Source organism: Mycosarcoma maydis, chromosome 13 (genome assembly GCF_000328475.2).
Source record: "Mycosarcoma maydis chromosome 13, whole genome shotgun sequence".
Taxonomy (NCBI): domain Eukaryota; kingdom Fungi; phylum Basidiomycota; class Ustilaginomycetes; order Ustilaginales; genus Mycosarcoma; species Mycosarcoma maydis.
Genome location: NC_026490.1, coordinates 31698 through 54058, shown reverse-complemented (window position 1 = coordinate 54058; position 22361 = coordinate 31698). Strand labels below are relative to the sequence as shown.

At 53.3% G+C, this 22361-nt stretch overlaps 8 protein-coding genes across 8 annotated transcripts; 2 read left to right on the top strand and 6 right to left on the bottom strand.

The window, feature by feature from the left end:
* Nucleotides 1-2003: 2003 nt before the first annotated feature.
* UMAG_04505 (uncharacterized protein) lies at nucleotides 2004-3623 on the top strand (the record flags this gene model as incomplete). The annotated part of the gene is made up of 1 exon (XM_011392535.1): nucleotides 2004-3623. One exon carries the CDS (start codon nucleotides 2004-2006, stop codon nucleotides 3621-3623), a length of 1620 nt encoding a protein of 539 aa, XP_011390837.1.
* Nucleotides 3624-3726: 103 nt separating this feature from the next.
* UMAG_12269 (uncharacterized protein) lies at nucleotides 3727-5317 on the bottom strand (the record flags this gene model as incomplete). Its single annotated transcript, XM_011392716.1, has 5 exons — nucleotides 3727-4293; nucleotides 4385-4467; nucleotides 4565-4969; nucleotides 5042-5231; nucleotides 5303-5317. 5 exons carry the CDS (start codon nucleotides 5315-5317, stop codon nucleotides 3727-3729), a joined length of 1260 nt encoding a protein of 419 aa, XP_011391018.1.
* Nucleotides 5318-6308: 991 nt separating this feature from the next.
* Nucleotides 6309-8027, bottom strand: UMAG_04503 (uncharacterized protein; the record flags this gene model as incomplete). The annotated part of the gene is made up of 1 exon (XM_011392534.1): nucleotides 6309-8027. The coding sequence occupies one exon, from the start codon at nucleotides 8025-8027 to the stop codon at nucleotides 6309-6311; it is 1719 nt and encodes a 572-aa protein (XP_011390836.1).
* A 3122-nt stretch (nucleotides 8028-11149) lies between these two features.
* Nucleotides 11150-12246, top strand: UMAG_11984 (uncharacterized protein; the record flags this gene model as incomplete). Its single annotated transcript, XM_011392708.1, has 2 exons — nucleotides 11150-11962; nucleotides 12073-12246. The coding sequence occupies 2 exons, from the start codon at nucleotides 11150-11152 to the stop codon at nucleotides 12244-12246; spliced, it is 987 nt and encodes a 328-aa protein (XP_011391010.1).
* A 138-nt stretch (nucleotides 12247-12384) lies between these two features.
* On the bottom strand, nucleotides 12385-13428 carry UMAG_04501 (uncharacterized protein; the record flags this gene model as incomplete). The annotated part of the gene is made up of 1 exon (XM_011392533.1): nucleotides 12385-13428. One exon carries the CDS (start codon nucleotides 13426-13428, stop codon nucleotides 12385-12387), a length of 1044 nt encoding a protein of 347 aa, XP_011390835.1.
* Nucleotides 13429-13869: 441 nt separating this feature from the next.
* On the bottom strand, nucleotides 13870-14427 carry UMAG_04500 (uncharacterized protein; the record flags this gene model as incomplete). Its single annotated transcript, XM_011392532.1, has 1 exon — nucleotides 13870-14427. The coding sequence occupies one exon, from the start codon at nucleotides 14425-14427 to the stop codon at nucleotides 13870-13872; it is 558 nt and encodes a 185-aa protein (XP_011390834.1).
* A 556-nt stretch (nucleotides 14428-14983) lies between these two features.
* Nucleotides 14984-15838, bottom strand: UMAG_04499 (uncharacterized protein; the record flags this gene model as incomplete). Its single annotated transcript, XM_011392531.1, has 1 exon — nucleotides 14984-15838. The coding sequence occupies one exon, from the start codon at nucleotides 15836-15838 to the stop codon at nucleotides 14984-14986; it is 855 nt and encodes a 284-aa protein (XP_011390833.1).
* A 655-nt stretch (nucleotides 15839-16493) lies between these two features.
* On the bottom strand, nucleotides 16494-21632 carry UMAG_04498 (uncharacterized protein; the record flags this gene model as incomplete). Its single annotated transcript, XM_011392530.1, has 1 exon — nucleotides 16494-21632. One exon carries the CDS (start codon nucleotides 21630-21632, stop codon nucleotides 16494-16496), a length of 5139 nt encoding a protein of 1712 aa, XP_011390832.1.
* Nucleotides 21633-22361: the final 729 nt, after the last annotated feature.

Here is a 22361-nt window from a genome sequence, read left to right as displayed (position 1 = left end):
ATTCGAGGTCCTCTCGCATGTGCACAAATTGTGATTCGTATTAGTAAGAGCCAGCCGCCTTCACAATCACGAATATCATGGCAGAGACAGGCGCTTCCTCACCCGCAAATATGCGTGTTGGTCTCGTGGTCTTTTGTTTCCACCACCATCGTGGAATGCCACACCCGCGTCGTCGCTCCATCGGCACCTTGCTCCCGTCTGTGCATATTTTTTTCGCCATCCTATCGTTCATCCACAAGACCAAATTCCGCTATTGCCGCTATTGCCCTACGAAGCACTTGCAGGATCACAACCAAGATTGTACAGTACAATTCGTGGTTCAATATGGCGGGGCGAAGAATTCGCTTGCTGGAAGCAAGATTGCTTTGCCGAGACTGAAATAAAAGTAAGGCGCTGTGATTCTGCCACGCTCATCGAACAATCGTGAATCCATGCATGCATGCCGCTGCATGGGAGTTGGCCACTTGATCAGAATCCTACGGAGTCCGACGCGGATGTTTCAGGCGTTTCCGAGTGTTCGTCTTGCCAATGACCAGGTTAAGCCGCCGTCGCGACCATGATCGCCGACGCAGCGTTATCAAATGCACCCTGACTTTGGTAGAGGGGCGACTTGTTGAGGAAGTCATCGTGTCATGCTGTTTGCTCAACGGATCTTTCCTCTTCGTATGTGCAGGCAGCAGGCATTTGTGCCTCCGATCTGCTCGGACTGTTTCAGAGTTCCCATTGTTTTCCTGCGGAGTGTCAACTCTCGTTCCAGACTCATCCTGTAGTTCCTGCTGTTCGCTTGGCACCGACTTGCAGGCATATGCGAGTCAATTGCAGACTGGCTAACTTGCTAAGTTAGCGCGCAATCCTGTTACTCTTGAGCTGCAATGTTGATCCCGATCCGAATAGACTAGAGAAGCCTATGTCCAACGTGGGGAGCTTACAACGCCGGCCAGAAATCTGTTTCACTCTTCCATTTCACTTCCTCGACGCCCATGGCTGCCCAAGAGTGACTCGAACAACATGAGCAGGGCTCCTGCGTCATTCACTTGCTTCACAATGAGTCAGCTGTCGACCGACTGCTGTCGAGGTAGCCAGCTCGGTTACGATGTGTCTTGATGCTTTTCGCTGACCGTGATGGGTTCGTTTTCCAGTCTGTGTGCAAGCTCACGTGTAGCGATCGAGAGCAAGCTGACACTCTGACAATCACCTCTGTCATCCCTTAACTTGATTTCAGAGTTTTCTTCACATAGCGATTCATACTCGAGCCTCCTTTACGATTGGCATGGAAAATTGCCGCATGAATTCAGCACGAACGCATGAGTAATCTCGTCTTGGGATGCATCCGCTGCTGCCGTGTGCATCGATCGTGTATGTTCAGTTAACGTTATTACGGGTCAACGTGTTGCTACTCGAACATCTACAATCTCGCTTGACAAAGAGGTCGTCGTAAGAAACTCGAACCGCATCGGACAAGTACTGTGAATCCGTGTCCAGAGCTTTTCCGCTGTAGTGGATGCCGAGTCCGGCATCGCTTACGGGCTTTACGCCGATCCTAGACAGGTCAAGGCATGCGTGATGGATGGTAATTCCAAATTTTGACACCTCAATTACGTCCTTGGATGTTTGGGTCTCAAGATGGTGGATTCGAGATCGGTCCTCTGCCTGTTGGTTCGCGATGATGCCGCTCAGATGTGACACTCGTTCGGTACAGAACTGTACAGTTATATATATTATCACGCCTTCCCATTCAGCAAGAGACACAGACGGAGTTAAACGGTTGCTCGGATCACTCATGAGTGAGCGGATGTTTCAAAGAGTTTGTTTAACTCTCGTACGAAAAGCGCGAGTTGCTTCCCTCTAAAAAACCTTTTTTTGTTTTACTTCAGGGTCCAAAATTGGTAACATCTGTGTGATTCACGATTCGTTGAAGCAGCAGGCAAATTGCTTAACTGAGAATCTGTGCGCAGCCTGCCACCTCCTCCATTCAATCACACTTGGCCCTTCGATACGCCCCGATGAGGAACCGAGGTGTACATCGCTGCATCATCAGCGTAGGCAGTAGCAATGCTGCGCACGTACGGCGCTGCGCCGTCAGCTGCTGCACTTTAGCATCTGCAAACCTCGCTCGCCGAGACTTGACCTCCTCCTCAGCAGCCCACTCGAATTCGGGCACCTTCCGAGATGGGCGCTTCGATCCATACAATGCTATCATAGCTGATATAACCTCCTCCTCGACGTCTTCGCCATCGGGCGCCGCAACCAAAGGTCGTTTGAAAGGGTGGACAGCAGCCATCAAGTCCAACATTTGCATCCGTGACCACCCAACCACATGCTCGAGCGCGATGCTGCAGCATTTCAAGCCGACGTTTGATGCTTCGGCCGTGTCTCTTCTCCGCCAAGCTGGTACGGACATTCGCTATATTACCAATTGCGATGAGTTCGGCATGGGTTCGAACAATATCCATTCGGTGCATGGACCCGTGCGCAATCCAGCATCTCCTCGATCAGAAAGCGGACCCATTTGGAACCTGGAAGAAGAGAGAGTGGCAGGAGGAAGCTCGGGAGGATCCGCAGCAGTAGTCAAGGCAGGTTTGGTAAGGTTTGCGCTGGGAAGCGATACAGGTGGCAGCGTCAGACTACCCGCAGCGTATTGTGGCATCGTCGGCCTCAAGCCAAGCTACGGCTTGGTCAGTCGTTGGGGGCTGGTTTCGTATGCTGATAGCCTGGACACAGTCGGTGTGCTAGCGAAAACGGTCGAGGATGTCTCTGTTGTGCACAGCGTCCTCTCGCAAAACGATCCACACGATCCGACAAGCGCTAGTCAACAAGCTCGTGCAGCAGCAGCAACGACTGTCGAAACTTTGATCAGCGCGCTACCTTCTTCAAACTCCTCACAGCCACTCAAGGGCCTTCGAGTCGGAGTGCCCAAGGAGTACTTCCCTGTCGAATTGCATCCACGAGTGCTACCGCCCTTCCGACGCGCAGTGGCTGGACTCGAAGAGCTTGGAGCTCAAGTTGTCCAGATCACCCTGCCCAGTACGCCTTCTGCTCTCAGTGCCTACTACATCATCTCTTCAGCCGAGGCAAGCAGCAATCTAGCGCGCTACGACGGCGTCGAATATGGGTTTCACACACCTAGCGCACCAGGCCACCATGCATATGCAGCCACACGTACCACGGCCTTCGGAGACGAGGTGCGCAAACGTATACTACTAGGTACGTTTGCTTTGACCGCTGATGCGTATGACAACTATTTCCTCCAGGCATCGCGCGTTCGAGCCCAGGTTCAGGAGGATTTCGCGTCTGCTTTGCGGATCCGCAATGCTTCCACTAAGGATGACAAGCTGACAGCGCGGGATCAAGAAGGAGTCGACGTGATCCTTCACCCTTCGGCCGTTGATACCGCGCCAACGCTTGCTGCAGCCATGCAACCTGGCGAACCCAGCGCCGCTGAGTATGTCCAGGATGTCTTGACTGTACCTGCGAGCTTGGCCGGGCTGCCAGCTTTGGCTGTACCGGCAGGGGCAGCATCCGATGACGGCTGGCCGGTCGGCGTGACGCTCGTATCTCAGTGGGGATGTGATGAGGTGCTTCTACATGTGGGTAAGCACCTCCAGACGCAGCTCGGCACATAATGTTCAGCGTAACGTGAAACTTGCAACTCTGTACTATACATGGCATTCACGATTCGGGCTGTCAATTTTGAATCGATTGGGATTCCAACGCCAGCTCTGCGTCTTACAGCCGACCATCAGCGCGCACTAGCGCATGTCGACTGAGCTGGCTGGCCGACTGGAAACCCGCAAGGCCAGCATTCAATTCGAAATCTGCCAAGAGCGTCTTGAGCACATCGCGAACCCCATCCTCGCCGTTGAGCGCCAAACCCCAGCACCATGGTCTGCCGACAGCGACAGCATCCGCACCGAGACAGAGCGCCTTCATGATGTCTGCACCGCATCGTACGCCCGAATCGAAAATGACCGTCTTTCTCTCCTCGCCCTCTTTGAGTGGCAGGGAGCGAATGTATTCTGCGATGACGGGCAGCTGGTTAAGCGAAGGAACAGCACCATCCACCTGGCGACCGCCGTGATTCGAGACCCACACACCGTCCATGCCCGCTTCAACCGCACGTGCCGCGTCTGACAACGTCTGAATGCCTTTGAGCACGATAGGGTTCGAGCCCCAGAGTCGTCGCAGAAGCGCTAGGTCAGACCAGGTACGGGAAACCCCAGGAGAAAGTTGGGCAATGGCTGCAACTGAGGCCTCGGTGATCTCTTCCTTTGACACGTCGGAGCGCCGAGGGTCCTATAAACCGTCAGAGATGTGATGAGAAGAACAAGAATCGATCAGCTGGCAAGTCTTGCACTTGTGCGGAGCGAGCATCGGCACGACTCACCTTTCCTTCGCAATACCTTTCGATGAAGACCGGGTCAGAGAAAACATTGGCAACGCCTTCGCCCGTCAGGAAAGGGTTGTAGGCTGGGTTTGCAAAGAAAAAGAACAATCAACGTCAGCTACCATCGGTAATATGTTTCTCGCGCTTACGCTTGCTGTGCTATTCGAGGGTATCACATACCTGAATCGAGATCTCTTGGGCGCCATCCCAAGTTCCACGTGTCAAGCGTTACCACAAGCACACGATAACCAGCCTTTTTGGCTCTGCTGAGCAAACTTTCGGTCAGTTCATCGTCTTGAGGCCAGTAGAGCTGAAACCACGCATCTACACCACCCTCTTCTGAGCCTTTCGAGAAGCCAGCATGCTCGTGCACCTTTTCAAGCGGCCGACTAGTGGCAGAGGAGAGCGTGAAGGGGATTTCAAGGTCTGCTGCTGCACGTGCTGTGGCGCAATCAGCTTCTGCTGCATGCAACTGAGCCTGTACGCCGATGGGTGCGACAACCAAAGGCGAAGAGTATTCCCTTCCAAACAGTCGAGTTGTACTGTCGAACTCGGCAAGAGAGACGTCTCTCAGCATCGAAGGCACTGTTGACCAAGCGAGCCAAAGCTGTCAATGCGAGTACTAAGATGGACATGGATTCGGCCAAGACGACGTACCAATGTGCCACTTGCTAAAGGCGTCGAGGTTGGCTTGAGCGGTGCTTTCAGTTGAAGCGCTTCCAGCAACGTAGGCGTATGCTTCAGGTGTGAGCTTGGATTTGGCTTGCTGCTCAAGTAGCTTGAGATTGGTCGTCTGTGGTCGGCCACCGCTCAGGCCGCCTACGTAGATCTCGCGAAGGTATCCCGACTGAAGCAAATCTGAAAGACCCAGTCAGTCACTCTTTCAACGTCCAACATGATGAGCGCTTGAACGCTTACCCTTGAATTTGACATGCTGATTGCTAGGACGCAGGAATACAAGATAGGTGAGAGGAGGCTGGTGGGGAGAGCGCGAAAAAAAGGTAGTATGATGAGAACAGGTGATGGTAACAACGCTTGTGTCCGTGCGTGGGGTGTGCCTGCAATGCAATTCCAAAAGATCGCTTTCCGGCACACTTTGCGCCGGAATTGCGTTCGGCTATCAACCGCACATTCGCGATTCACGCTTCAGTGATTCCACGAATCTTGAATGCTACCCGAACGAAACACACGGCGCGCATAACTTAAGTCACGGGAGTGTGCGTCAAGTATGCACCAAGTGGTAAGTCAGAGCACAGAGCAGGCACGAGGGGTTTTTAGCAAAATGTTATATCTCAACTTTTAACGAACATTATGGGTGTGCGGCCACGATTTCCGCCTGAAATCACAGAATCTACAAAGCCCGCCTGCCAAGTAACGCGCCTCGTTCACGATTCACGATTTCGGTAGGTGCGAAACGTCGACGTATACATTTTGCACAATTCGTGATTCGTGAATGTAGAGAGCGCATTCATGATAACCGATCGAGCCTCGAACGCTTTAATCACGAATTGTTGGCTCAGGTCTCACTGCGGAGCCTCAGCTCAAGCGATTCAACATCAGTGCATCAACTATCAGCTCAGAATCGAGCTTGATCAGCGACTCAGATACGCACGAGAGCCGCTATCTCTTGCAAGCAACATGGAATTGAATGTCTGACAAGAGGCAGAGAATGATATTAAGCAAGGGGCAAAAGAGCAGAAGCAGCGACAAGCTGAAAGGAAGAACGGCCAAAAGAGACAAGAGAACGGAAGGAAGCACCAAAGGGCGCAAGAAAGTGACCCCGATTGCTCAAGCTCGTCGTTTGCTCAAACAACGCACTCGTCGCTCCGTCTCGGACCGTCTATCTTCTGGGTAATGCTCCACAGTGAGCAACGATGAGTATGGATATAGTGTAAAGATACTTGAATGATGATCACAAGAATATCTAAGCAATGTAACCCACGCGGTCAAAGTCAGGAGCGTAGGAATTGGCGTTGGAGATGGTGATCGAGTTGCTCTGACCAGCGGTGAAGCCAGTGAGCCTGACTTTGTAGCCCCGAATTACATCCTGGCTCCAATCGTAACCGGAAAGCGGGAAGCTGACGGTCTGCGGGCTGCCACCATTGACACTGATATGCGCGGTTCGGTCATTAGTTGCGCCCACGAACGAGAATCCCACGTCCGCGTTGATGTAGTCGAAGTACAGAACGGCTTCATTACCACTAGCTTGGAGACCGTTGAGCGTGAGCGTGTTTCCTGAGCCACCACCAACGTTGCCCACTTTGGCGCCACCAGAACAGCCAGAGCAGAAAGATTTGGCCGCTCTTCCAGCCAGAGTGCCAGACTCGGCTTGAATGTAGGTCAGCGAAGGAGCAGCAGCATTCGTATACTTGATGTTGTAAAGGCGCAGCGGGACCGAGCCGTGAGCGTTGACCGTCTTGGTGTACGAAATCGCGCCAGTCTTGGTGGTACCAGCCCAAAGATCGGCGACATCGGCCGAGGCTATGCCCAATTCGGAAAAGTTGACAGTGATGGTGTTTCGTGCATTACTCCAATCGAAAGCAAGTACAGCCATATCACCGTTGCTGAGTTTACCAGCGTGAAGGTCAAAGTTGCCTGTCCTTCGCTCGACGAGCTTGACAGGCTCACCGAGGCGATCTTGATTGATAGCAATGAGCCCTTTGTTGAGCAGAATCGCTTTGGCATTGGAAGAAATGCTCGAGAGATCCGTCGAGATGACGAGCGGACTCTTGATCATAGCCCAAAACGCAAAGTGCGTACCCTGCTCGTCGATCGACATGCCCGAATTACCGACTTCGAGCAGGTCTCCATCGGCAAAATGATTGGGACCACTGCGACCATGGAGCGAGATCTGAATGCCCTGATTCAGGATTCGCTCCACATTGATCCACCCTGTGGCGATGTCGTCAGACAGACGGTAGGAAGTGCTCAAACCTTGCGTCCATTGGGCGGGACCAACGAGGGTGCCATTTGACTGCTTCTGAGGGACACCCCACTGACACACGAGCAGTTTGTTGATGCCAACGTCGGAGAGAGCTTTGCTCATTGCGCCGAAACGAGTAGGAAAATCGGTGCGGGCATGCTTGGGTGCATTGTCGCCGGAGGTGGTGCCGTCAGCGTAACAGTTGTCATATTTGAGATAGCTGACGTTGTAGCTTTTGAGTAGCTGTGCATCCTGAGCCTCATGACCAAGGCTTCCGAGAACGGGGCTGGGAGCTTGGGGATCACACGCGCGGTAGCCTGCATCAGAGTAAAGGCCAAATTCGAGACCCTTTGAAGTAGCGTACTGACCGAGGCTCTTCATTCCCGAAGGAAAGGCATCAGTGTTGGTAATGAGGTTGCCAGAAGCATCACGGCTAGTCGTCCTCGAGACCCAGCCACAGTCGACTTGGAAGAAATTGTAGCCTGCATCGATGTAGCCTTGCGAAGCCATGATATCCATAATAGTGTGCGACTTGGACTCCGTAGGAGAGCACGAAACCTGATTGTAGGTGTTGAATCCCATGCCAGGAGTGGGCAGAGCGTTGGTGGATAGACGCTCTTGCAGGCTGGATCTGGGTAAAGAGGTTGCCAAGCCAGTGCTTGTAGCACTGAGGATGGCAGCAACAGCAGCCACGCTGAGACGTTTCATTGAAGGTAGCATGATATTGCGTAGGGGTAGAAGATGGAATCGCCTAGTGCAAGTGGTTGTCAGAAGCTTGTTGTAACTGTTGAAAAGAAATGTTATGCTGATAAGCCAGACGAGGGCAGAGTTGTGGCTATATATACAAATCAAGGCTCTTACTGTCGACCGTGTCCAATCTCAGGGCTCAGTGCCCACTTCGGAATCAGATCTACGGAGGGAGGTCAAGCAGGACTTTGCCCACTTGCATAACAGCCCACCGTTCTTCCTGGAGCAAGGCCAAGAGTAGCCGTTAAGGCTGGCGTCTTTTCCTGAGAGCCTCTCATGAGTAAGATCAAGCTCTGAACGGCTTGCTGTCGAGGTGCCCACGGGTGGATGTGCAGCCACGGCAACGCCTCTAGTCGGCTTCTGATGACAACCCGGCAATCTCTTCGGCCACTGGGCTTGAATGGCTGAGCAGAATACCGCTGTACGCCGAACTGTTGCTCCTTTGATGGGAAGACAACAGAAACATGCCACATGCGAACCAAATGGTTGCTTAAAAAGGTAGTCATTATGGGAAAAGATGACCGCGATGCTAACGAGAGCGTCACCATGGCGAACAACAACGACGGTCTTCACCGGAGATGATCAGGCTATGGTTTGAGCTCCGCTACTGTTCTCACGCCAACAAAGCTTGTTCGTGCACGAGGGCTGGAAGCCGTAGGTTCAACGCAACGCTTGCATGGAAGCTACAATTGTGAATGCTGTCCTGTCAAGAACGGAGACGAGCAAGGAGGCAAGATCTGCGCATCGCTCAACTCCGACTGCTTTCGGCACGAACTAATCACGAATATATTGCCGAGACTGGCATGCTTTGCAGGGTACGATGAGGAATCAGAGATTGCCGACATGAACGCACATGGCTTCTCAAAGATCATGTTACCCAGCGAAGATTTACGATTGCTTGATTGATTGGTTGGTTCTGCTGGTGGTCAAGATGGCAAGGGGGCACTCGTACGAAAGACTAAGCTCATTCGGGCTTCGTGGTTCACGATTCGTGATTCACGATATTCGTGATTGTGTTGCATGTTCACGGTTCCTGGTTGCACGTTGTACGTTGCGTGTTGAACGATATACGTTGTTAGACCGATTTATGCAGTCTTTATATTTCGCATTCACGATTCGTGATTTCGAGGTTTCGAGTTCTTGATGTAATTCACGGTACAGCGTTCCGTACACAGCCGCTGCAGCGAGAACAAAAGCCGCTGCAATGCCGGACAAGCTTGCTATGGTCTGCAGTGTGATGTTGCCCGATACGGTAGAACCACCGATGAGTGTGGTTGTCCCCGACCAGACTTCATAGCGTTTGCTATGTTGCACGGGTTTCGCCTGCTCACGCAAGACGGTGAATGTGTGATCGACATCACACGGTCCGGTCAGGTTAGGAGATGCGACGATCGAGTTGCCAAAGCCGATGCATGAGACCGATGTGTCCTTGCTGCAGCCTTGCTTAAAAAGCTAGGGAACCTCAGGCGTAGCCAGCCGTTCACGCGCTCTCCTTTGAGCTTCGCGTAAGGAGCCGCTCAGGTCTGGGGAACCAGCATTCAAAGCAGAACAGCTCCTGCATAAGGCCACATGCTCGTTGACTTCGCGGTTTGATGGGAAGAGGAAAAAGTGAGCTTTTATGAACCAGTTGTCTAGCTTGATCAACATAGATTCGTGATTGTAGGAACACTGCTTATATTTTCGGTAATGTGGTTGTAGAAGTTTGAAGACCGCGGCTTGTGCGGATGACGCAATAAGTTGGGAAATCCGTGACAGGACGCAGCCGGATGTGTTAAACGCCGCACTCAGCGGTGATGCGGCGTGTGTAGCGCACCTCGTGAGCGTTCGTAACGACGATGTTCTGCTATATGATGCCTAGTGATGGTTGAGGTTCCGTCTGCAGTGTAGGTGCTGCAGTGTCAGTGTAGGTTCTGACGTTCGATAACGCTGACTGACAGGCCTAGGGGCACGAGCGTGTTTGGCAGCAATCACGAATGTATTGGATTGCTGCACTGGTCGAACAAACGTGATGTAGTAGATAGTTTCGCGATGGCGAGTAAACAGTAAGGTAAAAGAATAATAGAGAGGATGAGGTCAGACTCTTCCACAAGAAGGAAGTGATGTCTTATGCAGGGTGTGCTCCGCACCCACGGCCTGCGGGTTACAACCCCTGTGGGTAAGAGAGTGGATTAGGTCCAGCTCAGCCATAGCAAGGCACGAAATGATGTGCTCGGCGCTACTGCGCTAGTGGGATGAGAACCAGCTCATCCACAATAGTTACTTCTGGCACCGTAGACAATCCTGTTATTCCCGGCCGACTCGTGTCACCTTGCGGCGCCTGAACTAGTTGTCATACGTCATGCATAGCACAGCCTAGCTCGAAAACCGGATCGTTGTAATCCTGCTGTGAAAACCTTTTTTTGATTTCATACACCGACCCAAGCCTATAGAGGCTTGAGCGGGAGTCAAGAATCAAAGATACAGGCGGTAGATAGTAGGTCAAGTAGTGGGGCAATGTGCTGTACCGTTAATCCCGCCCCTGCTTGGTCATGATGCATACTGGGTCCGAACGACGCCTCGGCCGATAGGCCGTGCTGCCGGATATTACTGTCTGGAGTGAGGTGTTCTTGGTGTGGTAGATGAGAGTGATGGAGTGAGAAGATTATGGGCTGGGCGACAGCGGTGTACCATGAACAGGAAAGCACGCTCTCACGTATGCAGTCACCGCTGTAGCGAATTTTGGCTCATTGAGGACCTGTTTGAAGGAAACGAGTCGCTGGTTGCGGGCCAGGTGACCAGCCTGGCGGAGGGACTCGCTGTGAAAACCATTGACGACAACTGACGGCGACTTGACGGTAAGTTTTGGCACTGTCAAAATCACGGAGTGTGAGTGCTGCGCTTCCAAACATCTTGGCGAGCGCCACAAAACACCTCGGTTCAAGACACGAGACTTTGCAATGAGGACCGTGATCAGGCTGTGCTTGGCCCTCCACTCAGATACGCATGCTTGACGAGCAGCGACGATTGAGGCGGATATTGCTGTAAGCGTTTACTATATAATATGGACTATGTCTCTAAGCCTCTTCCTCAAAGCAAGCCACAAAGCTTTGAGCAATATGTGGTCGTCGTTAGCCAGCGCCTCGCTGGTGTTTCTCATCCTCTACCTGATCCTATTCAGCACACTGTTGACACTCTTCGTTCTTCGAAAAGTACCGTGGAAGTCGCGCTGGCTTGTTCTGCTGCTGCATGTCATTGTCCGTCTGGCTTCGCAGTGTTGTGGCCTTTCTTTCGGCGTTATCGGGTACAGAAATATCAACCTTCTCGTTGCCTACTATGTGCTTGGCGCTGAAGGCTACTTCACCCTGGTCGTCTGTACCGCGCGCTTCTTGATCGCATGGCAGCGCAACAACTGGGCCGGCTATTCTTGGTTGGAACCCGTGGACCATACCAAGAAACGACCGCGTTTCACATTTCTGGAGCGCCTGAAAGGATTGTTCCGTTGGAAGGCGGGCAGTAGCAACCAGTGGATCATGGTCACCGACTGGCTCTTGATTGCAGCTAACGCGATCATTGTTGCGGGCGGATCGCTTAGCTCTGCGGCATACACGGATTCCGATTTGTCTGCAAGCCAAATGTATAGCAAGCTGGATGCGGCGGAGGCCATGAGAGCTACAGGGCAGGCGGTGTTTTTGGCCATCAACGTGGCCTTGCTAGTATGCATCGCTGTTTCCATGCATCAGCATAGACATTATCGATTCGATCATGCAACTAGAATCGACAGTGACATCGCAAGCGCACAGAAAGCACCACAACAGCACAAAAGGCCTTGGTATGCCCACCCGACGCTGTTGCAGCTACTCCTCACATGGCCATTATTGACAGTGCGCGGTATCTTCGGGGTGCTCCAAGCCGTTTTACCCGACCTCAATGTGAGTAGACCGATGCAGGCTCGCATGCCATCTTATTGGAGCATGTTCGGAATCACTGTATTCGCTGACAACATCGTCCGTCTTTTTCCTCATTCCGTTCTGGAATACAGTACTTCAATCCGGAGGTATATGACGTAAACGGCCTCACACGACAATTTGTTATTGAGGAGACGTGTATGGTGACTTTGATGGAATTCATCAGCGCCACTATCCTAACAATGACGTTCTTCGCCACTCGCCCAGAGTCACGCTTGCGGAGGGAAGTATCTGTATCGTCTGCATAATTTAGGCGCACGTCTCCTGTTTTCAACCATGAATACTTGATGACCAGCTCGTTCAGCAAACACAATTTCGCTTTCGATGAAGAACAAACGAATTGAATCATGTGTACTGTGTCCGAATCGCGAAAACTGTCCGGCGGGTCAACGCCAGACAGCGACGAAGCGGAATTCGACGCTCTTCCTTGGTGGAGCGTCGGGCGGTGGAGTGGGATAGTCACCTTTTAGGCTTGTGACTGCACAGTGAGCTCCATAGAGGGCCTCGGCTTCGTCATTGGAGTCCAACGATTGTTGCTGTTGAAGCGAGAGCGAGTCGTAGCATTTAAAGACGAGGATCTCGTCGTTGGTCTGGTGAGGAATAAAGTACCACTGTTGATCGGCATGAGCGTGGATATCGTAGCCGCATCCGAAAGGATTGGCATGTCTCGACAGCGATTTTTTGTTGAGCGACCTATAGTCGGCTACCGCCAGAGGTTTTGCGTATACGGTGCCTCCCACGGGCCTCCAGAGATTGATTATCATTGTTCTGGAAAACTCTTTGGCTAATTGCCTGTCGATCGCCTCGAACGGATCCATAGCAGTTGGCTGGTCGAGCAACGATGGCGTACCTGCAATTGCCATCGAGCACACCTTTATGCCGTAGGTGGGGTCCTGATCAATGTGGGCATAAAGGGCTGGTGGCTCGAGCGGTTGGTCAAACCTTGACTCGATGCCTTGTGGTTGACGTTGTCGTTGGTGATCGTCAGACAAGCTGGCAGATACAGAGACGGTCGAGTCGCGCTTGGCCGTGTTCCACAGAATGACATGGTCCGCACCGGTGATGTTTTTCATCAAGTCCAAGTTCTCCTGGACAAACGCAGAGTAGTCTGGCTGCGATTCGATGCCCTGCTGCGCAAGAACTCGGCTATGGTGAGGTAATGCTGCAAATCCACGTTGGGCCAGACTTGATCTGACAAAATCGAGCTGTTGCTCTTTTGAGCAAGTCGACAGGAAGTCGAGTTGCGGTCGAAGAGACGAGAGTTGCTTCCATATCGCTCTCTTTGGTCGCTCACGGTGAGGGGTCTGAGGTTCGAGATAAGTGTTGGGGTCATGGTCCAATTCGTCGTCCGAGTAGGTGAAGAGAAGCTCGCCAAGCACGCTTCCCTTTTCCATTTCTGCAGCTCGTGTGCTGCCAATTGAGATGGTCATGATCGTGGTGGTGGATACACAGATTTATGATGAACAGAGCTTGGTAACGAGCATGAGCATGCAAAGGCGGGAGGACAGATAGAATTACAAGGGTGGCCAAACCTTATCGAGAACCCAAGGTTTAGAGTGGGGGAAAACCTGCACCATGCAGGAAGCCGCCTGTCCGGCTATCTGGGTCTCTAGCGCTGACAAGAAATCGTAAACCAACTTAAAACTCAAGTTAATCTTGGACATCAAATTCGTACAATTAATAGAAATTAAAAAGCGACATTCACGATTCGTGATTCACGATTCGAGGTTGCAACACGCAACGGGACAGGTCCTACGAAAATACGCCCAGTCGTGAAGATGCTATTGGACGTCACATCACTTCCAACGATCCGCAAAGGCCGATGGGGACAAAGACATGTTCAAAGACATGTAAAGGTACTCGCCAGTGAGCTAAAGCACGACAAATGAGTATAAAGCGAGGACAAACCCACCCAGAGCAGCGCTGACGCGCACGTTGTGGAGCTGCGTCCACTTTCGTAGCAACGCTTCGGCTTGTTTCACGTCGACAGCCTCCTTGTTGTTAGCAGTCTGCCTGAGAGCCATGAGCTTGGTATTCGTTGGAGCAATCGCGAGGACAGTAAAGACGATCAAGCTTCCAGTCAAAGCGGCTGATGCGAGAATGGTTTTCTTGCGTTGCACCCAGTTGCTACCTACACGCTTTGCGAATGCAGTCTTGTCATGGCTGGGATCGTTGTTGAGGGCAAAGGTGGCCAGCGTAACAGCAGTGAGCAGCGAAAGTGCAGGTACGACATAACCTGCCTTGAAGGCGCGTTCCCACAAAGTCAGCCTTTGCGCAATACCGAGATTGACATGAAGAGCTGCCGGCGCAATCTTGGCTCCCTGCTGATCGATGAAGTGAGTGTTGATCAATAGTGGGTAAGCCAACGTGAGGCCAGAGACGAGGCCGGAACAGGTGAGACCGACGAGTGCTGTGATCGGAGCCGACATCTTGAGCAGCGATCAGAGGAACCAAGATGAACGCGGGCTCGCTGGCAGAAGGTGCTTGTCAGAGGTCGATGAGGACGAAAGGTAATGGGGCATGGACGCCACAGCACATGTAGCAGACCTGTAAGAACTTATATAATGTCGCGACCGACTAGTCTAGCATCTTTTCAGTCATGAGCTACCCTGCTCAATAGGAGCGCGTCCAACTGCGTTGCATCTAACCGCGGACTTGTTGCACCCAAGAACGTCGCTGCTTGAACCCTTTCACCGTGTCAACTCGATCGAAAGGAGCACGTCCGCAGATGGGACAGGAGTCACGGTTGCGCACAGTAATCACGAGTATTGTACTAACCATTCGATCTTTACTAAGTTAATAACGAGTCACATACACAATCACGAATACTGCGTGCTGTGATACAAAATCATCTAACTACAACATACCGCGGTCCGCGGCATCTCTGTACAGAACGTAGGTGCTCTGTCTCAAACTCTTTCTCTGGGCTGTTGACGCTGCAGCAGCACGATGTACGGTGGTCGGCCTAGCTAGCTGCACTCTGGATCATTTACGCAGAAGTATCTCGCCGCAAACGATGACCAAGACACCGTCTGGCGTATCACTCCAACTGAGCCAGTCCTGGTGCATCTGCTCAATTTGCTGCTCAGTCGCTTCTCCTGTGTCCAGAGCCTGCTTCTTCCACGACTCGGCGGCGATACGTTCGGCCCACATCTGACCCCAAAATTTGGCGTGTGGTTGTCCACCGTAGGCCATGTTACTTGACGAGTAGGTGATGTTCTCTGTTCCTGCTGAATAGCCTGCATCAATAGCCCAGCGTATCAGTCTTCGTCCCGCTTGCGGCTCGGCTCCGGCCGAGCAAAAGATGGCTTCGCACGTCTTGAGCCAGAGCTGAAAGGTCTCTGTTGGAGGGTAGAGGATCGAGTCGCCAAAATCAGCTTCGCGAGCTCCGACGATTCCACCGGGTTTGCAGACTCGACGCATCTCCTTGAGCGCATTCACGGGCTGGGGAAGATGCATCAGCACCTGGTGACAGTAGACGATGTCGAACGAATCGTCCGGGAATGGTAATTGAAAAACCGACGCAGTCTGAAAGCTGCACCTTTCAGCAGAGTAGCGCTCAGCGTCCCAAGTCGCTTCGGTGCGTATGCGATCAAGCCGCTTTTGTGCTTCGGCGACCACTTCAGCAGAGTAGTCAGTACCGATGATGCTTCCGTCAGGGATGTATTTCGCAAGCGAGGTCGTGATCGTTCCCGGTCCACAGCCGATATCGAGGACTTTGGCATCTGGCTTCAGATGTGGAAGCAGGAACGCCGCGCACGTCTCAGCCGTACGTGAGGCATGGGACCTTAGCACAGCTTCCGAGTATCCTTGTGTGTATGATGCATTTGATTCCGACATGCTCGATTGGCACGTCAGTCGTCTGCTCTGATCCGTGCGCTTTTCTGATGGTTGACGACGGTGCCATGCTGCACTTGATGATAGAAAACACGACTACGGTGAGCCAATTTGGCTGGCCTCTTGATCAAATCGATCGCACAATCATTCACGAATGTCGTGCGTCCACGGTCGTGGTTGTCAATAAATACGCATTTGGACACAGAGGCTCCATCTCCGCTACAGGATTCACGATTGGTAATGTGCATGCACCTCCGCGGAGCATCGCTTTTCCGCTCTTCCTCCTTTGTGGCAAGATTTGAGACTGTTTTAGCACAAGCAAAGCCAATCGGAAACACGAATCGTGAAGCTGCGCCAAACCTCTTCAAAGACTCTGGCTTCGTGATTCTGATCCGAGGCAACCACGAACTTCCAATCGCACAGTAACGACTCACTCACGCATCGGATCGCAGCCTGGTGATTCCCACACTGTCACCAGATTCCAACCTGGGTGGTCCAGATTACAACAACAGTCGAGCTGCATCCTTGACCATCTCGACAAGTCAAAGTTTAAGAAAGGGTATATAGAAGAGACAAACAGAGCAGGTAGTGGAAGACAAAATCGTCAAGATGACGATCAAATAAGTACGAGTCTGCGTGTGATCGTTGACGACGCGATCTAGTTGGTCGATGCTGAAGCGGGTCGTGACAGACCACTTGCGCGTACGGCGACCAGGCACGGCAGTTGGCTTCGTCCAGGTGCGTTCGGAGTTCGCAGCCTCGAAGTGAGTGTCCGTGGTGAAGGTTCTTTCTGAACCGCTGCTCGTGATCTCAATGAAGACGTGCTCGCCGCGGATCTCAGGCTCGGTAATTTGGACGGCGTCACACCTTCTCTCACAACGCCGCGAATTGGCTTGGACGGCGTTCTGAGGCAGCCGCCACTTGGATGCGCTGTGGCGCTTGCGCCTTGGCTTGCGACCAGACGCTGGGATTCCACGTTGCTCCTCTCGACGTCTGCAGCGCGCGCTTGAAGGCCTGACACGCTTTGGTACCGTCGCATCGCCGCGGTGGAGGGCACGGCGGCTTTGTTCATCGTCTTCGTACTGGCCACTGATGCCGCCAGAGAGCTCGACTTGGGAGCAAGAGGAAGCGATGGTCGTGATTGCTTTTGGTTTGTGGGCCGAGCTACAGGAAGGCAGCTGCTCTTCCTGCGCAGGTGCGGGCTCATTTTACTCGCACTTGCGTCCGCTGCACCTTGCTTCTCTGTCAGACGCGTATCGTCCGTTGCAATGCGGGAATGCGATCCACTCTCCTCCTCCTTGACCACATCGACTGTTGGCAAGCTTGTTCGCGTCGCAGGCTGGGCCAGATCAATGCTACGGTTCGACCACGTTGTGGCGGTCGAAGCCGTACTCGATCGATCCGCGTGAAAAGCGCTCCAAATTTCGGACCCGGCCATGGTGTCTGGCGTGTCTTGCAAATTTGGCGACGGAGCCTCGTCCTCGAGATCCGCACCGACCTTGGTCTCTTCTGCCGCAGGTTTTTCCGTGTTGGTCGCAATGCTAGCCGAGTGCACTGAACGCGCGGTTGCAAGCGTAATTGGAGTCGGAAGGCCTCTTGACCTCATCGACATGCGACTTCGCAGAATTTCGGCTACCACCTGGTTCGGTCTCTGAGGATCATGGCCACTGGTTCCGCCCGAGTCGCTGACGTTGGTGTCGTGGCTCGAGCTGTGTCCGATCGAGTGTCCGTTTGATGAAAGCAATTCATCGGCTTCCTGGATCATTTCAATCACACTGCTCATCGAGCTCGTTCTTGAGCGTGCGTGCATCTGTACCGTCTGCTGCGAGTCCTTGCTGTCCTCAGTGCCGGAAAGAACGTCATCATCGACGGGGTAACTGCTCTTCTTGGCGGTGGCGCGTGTGCCCTGCGTGTCTGCTGCTTCGCTTATGCCATTTTGAGTTTTGGGCTGACTGTTTGCCTTGCCTGATCCAGAGAAGCGTGTCGTAATCGTCTGGCCAACCATCATGTCGAACTCCTCATCCAAGATTGTTGCGCAAAAATGCCCAGTCGCGTCCATGTCAAAATCTGCGGTGAGAAGCACCTCTTCATCGTCGCTCGGATGCGTCAAGGCGCTGAGATCGGGGCTGGGAGATCGAGCTCGAAGCATGTTCCGAGACGAATCATGGCGCTTCATAGCTCTCATCGATGCCATCGACTTTGATCTACGCAGAGGCACGGTGCTGCATCTGTCTTTGGCGGGAACGCTTCCTGGCAGAGAAGGCCGACCAGATGCCGCTATCCTGTGTGGTGTCTTCGGTGCTGCTGTGTTTGCCTCGTCAAGCTCATCGTCCGAGCTGGTCCAGCCCGCGCTGCGTGAAGCACGTTGAGAGCGTATACGGCTCAAAGCCGCCGAGATGCGGCGTGATCTGGCCGGGATGGAAGCGATCGGACGTTGATTGCTGTCATTGTCGGTGCTGGTCTTGTCAACGCTCGCTGCAGAGGTGTGAAGCTTACGTTTGAATCCTCGTGAAGCATCCAACACTCCTGAGCGCTCTGCGAGGTCCTCAAGCTCAGCATGGACGTCCAGTTCTGACTCTTCGTCGCTGTCCACCTCTCCACCATGTGATGTTGTGCCTTTGTGACGCGCTTCACTCCCCCTTCGCGGGGTCGACGACAGGCGTGGTGCTCGAATGCGCGAAGGCCACAGACCAGGCTGATCCAGTTTAAAGTCCAGATTATGCATGCTAACATGCGACGCTATGCTCTTGCGACGCTGCAGAGGAGCGTCAGTGGCCAAGTTGTCCAATTCGCGGTCATGCTGGACAACATGGTCTTCTTGAACGTCGCTTCCAACCTGTGCATCCGCTCGAGACACTCCGTCGTCGACAGTGAGCGAATCGAGAGGTGGATAAAGCGACTCGGTGGGCGACGGCTGAGGCGATGTTTGCATGCAAAATTCAACGTACACCTTTGCCGGAGGTTGACTAGCTGAAGGACGCCTCGACAGCCAGAACGACTTGGTGCTGAGGATAGAAGAAACATCGTCGGGCCCGACGCCCTGATCAGCCCCAACAGCAACCGGCCAACGTGTGCCGTAATCAGCAACGCTAGGAGCCATCGACTCCGCATATGCAGGACAGCTGATCGATGAGCTGCGGCCAGACGTCATGCCTTCACAAAGGCTGCTAGCACCCGCGATCGAAGAGACCGAGGAGCGTTGACCCTCCCATGCGACCGCCTGATTGGCGAAAGAAGCCGCGTGTTGGTGAATGGCGAAAGGCCGATAGCTCATAGTCGCAAATTGATCCGACATTTGCTCACGAGCGCGATGAGCGGCATCGGCATGTTTTTGTTTGGCCTGGACAACGGCACGAATCTCCCTCAGAGAGACGGGACCAGAGCCAGCGGTGGCGAATGAATCTATCGACGTTATCGAGGGCTGGCGGCGCATAGTCTCGGATGCACGAGCCACGATGCTCGACCATGTGCCTCTGCCAGTCAGATCACGTGGCGACACTCCGGCTGGCATGAAAGGTGGCAAGCTGGGCGAAAACTCATAGAAAGCGTAGGGATCAGCATCTGTGTTAGCCGCCGCGCTGGGAGGATCGTCATGCGATGCCGCCATCTCCTCCTGTGTAGGTAACAGCGTTGAGCGGAAAGCCTGGCTCGGTTTGGAAGAAAGAGACGCAGAGCGATGCGGCGAGAAAGGACGGGATCGCAACGCAGCTCGCTGGTCCTCGAAGCCGAGGCTTTTCTTGCGACTCGACTTGTTGCGCTTTCTAGGCATGTCGTCCGAGGACGAGTTGCCATCGAGCTCGGAATCTGCGACCTGGTCACCCTCAGGATCCTCGATGCGGACAACGGGCGCCGTGAGATGCGAAGCCATCGTGCTTGAGGAGAGTCTGTATGCTTCGTAGATAGAACGAAGGTCGGTGCTGGTGCGGCTTTCGTCAGTGGCGTCAGCCTCGCCGTCATATGATGCCGAGCTCGTTGCGGTGTTGGGTCGTGTGAGCGATGATTCAGCAGTTGCTGGGCCATGCGAGTCATCGAGCGAGATTGCTTGCGATCCAGAAGAGCTCAATGATGGCAACGAATCAGAGGCTACGAGGTCCAGCTGCTCTGAACTTTGGCTGCTATCACTGTGAGAGAGGGCAGCATGACGCATGGCAGGGATCGCTTGAGATGCTTGGGCCTGTGCAATTTCGGTCTGCTGCTCGTTGCAAGAACCGGTGTTTTCGGACTTGCTCAAGCGCTGTCCCCACTCGTTTGCTTCAAGATCGAGAGCCACCATGAGCTCGCTCATACTCCGAGACAGGGTATCGCTCCGCTGGTGATGAATTCTTGTTTCACGTGTTTTGGTTTTGGCCATTTGCTTACGCTCGTTTTGCACCCCTCGCGTCGTCATAGGTTGACTTAACTTTGCGTGTGGAGCGGTCTGCTTCGTTTTACTTGCAGAAAGCTGCGAATGTTGCGAATCGTAACGAGAAAGCGTATAGGCGCCGAGACCGACTTTAGCTACGCTTACGTTGGAGCCATAAGGGGGTCGATACATTCGTTGGCTGTTCGCGAGAGTGTCGGTGCTGTCGGTTAGACAGAGGATCTCTGAAAACACCCCCTCGCTGCCCCTTTGGCCTTTGGTAGAGCTCGATCTGTCATCGTGGACGTGCGGTGTCTCGGAGTCCGGGTACGAGTTCATCGTGCTTTTTGCCATTGTGTTTGAAGGTTGGCATGGTTTTAAAGTTGGATTATGCCACTGCGATGGCGTAGCGGAGAAGACTGACGCTGGCAAGGCCTGGTCACCAAGCCTTGAGTCGCTTTGCTCTAGCAGGCGGGAGGTGGCTGGAGACAGTACCTCCTTAGAAGAGAAAGGAGACGGAAACTGTTGGCAAATGTTTCGGATGCCGCTGATTTCGTCGTCAGAGCCATCGGACTGGTCGTTGCGCTGGCTGGAAGTGGGTATCAGACGAGGGGAAGCGAGACTCGATTCGGTGCTCTTGGCATTAGACCGAGCGCTGATGGAAGATCGAAAGGAAGCAGCTGTGAGCGCAGACGCGCGACTAGGTGTGCGAGATGGCCGACACTCTCTCCACTTAGCGCTTGGACTTCGAATACGAGGCGAACAAAGCGGCTTGGGCGGGAGTGGCATGTCGGGAGGTGGACCAAGCGGCTGTGATGAAGCTTGCACAGGGAGAGCTGTGACTGCGAGATCCTTGCAGCTGACTTGCTCGGATATTCGATGTGAAGCAATACTAGTACGCGCGCTGGAAGCGCGCCGTGAGGGCGCTGGAGAGGAGCTATCGGTGGCTGTGGTGGTATGTAAGCTGTGCGAATCGACGTCGTCATCGTCTGCCATGCAGCTCATTTGTGAGCTGGACTCGTGCGAGCTGATATACGTCTCTTCAGATGCAAATGAGGAGCGCGGATGCATTTGCTTGGGCGTGAGAGAGGGGCGACTATTTGGCGGAACTGGTAAAGCTTGAATGTAATGGCCTAGAATTGTGCTGTCCGCGTCGTCGTCGTCGTCATCGCCGCTGTTGCGATACTCGCTGGAGTTGGATGGCTTGGAGGGAGAAGACAAGGAACAAGAGGAGAAGGCAGACGATGAAAGGTGCTCGAGATCGTCGTCGACACCAACCCATGTCAATCGATCCGAACCTAGGGTGTCGTTTGCGATGAGTCTTGTCGAAAGGTTTATTTCGGCTCTCCTCTTTGAACGTAGCGAGAGGACCTTGTTGCGGACGTGATTTCTGTCGGCATCGTCCAAGCGGTCGAGAGAGTCTGACTGCCTCGATGAGTCGGATGAATCAGCGCTCATTGCAGGCGATGATCGAATGCGACGTGGCTCACCGTATAATCATTCGGTGAACCAAGACGAAAGTTTGTGATGCAGAACCAGGTGAGGTGAATGCGCAAAAGACTGAAGGGGTGACGCTTCCTTTTGTGCTGTGATAGGTCGACAGTGGGTGGAGGGCCGCCACCAGGCCAAGGTGAGGGGTGTGGGCTGTCAGGTGTACACCTCAGAGGCCTCGCTTTGCGTCGGGCACGATGGGGGGTCGAAAGGTTGGCTGCACAAGGTAGCGAAGATTGCTAGCCTTTCAATCGACTGAACTTGTGGCAGAGCCTTGGTACAAGGGTGGATGAAAGGAGCGCTGCTGATGCGCGAAAAAATGTGACACTGACAGTAGATGAGGTTATGCGGTATTTGTGCGCGGAGAAACGGCGGAAGACGTTGAGAGATGAAGGCTGAATACTCTATGGGCGTTGAACAGAAAGCGGGACGCCGGCGGGATTGACAGTAGGTTGGATGTATTGGTTGAAGAGAAATTGTTGTCCGAAAGCAGCGAGTTGAGGAGATGAAGCACAGGATGCAGCACAAAAGCGAATGCAGATGGTAGGGTATAGTATATACTGTAACTTGCAAGAATATGTCAGATGAGGCTGGTGGGAACGACGGAGCAGATGAGGGCGACAGAGCTCTTGTGGCTTCCAGAGCGACCAAGCTAAACGTGTCGAGCAAGGTGAGAAGGCAAACAGCTCGTATCAG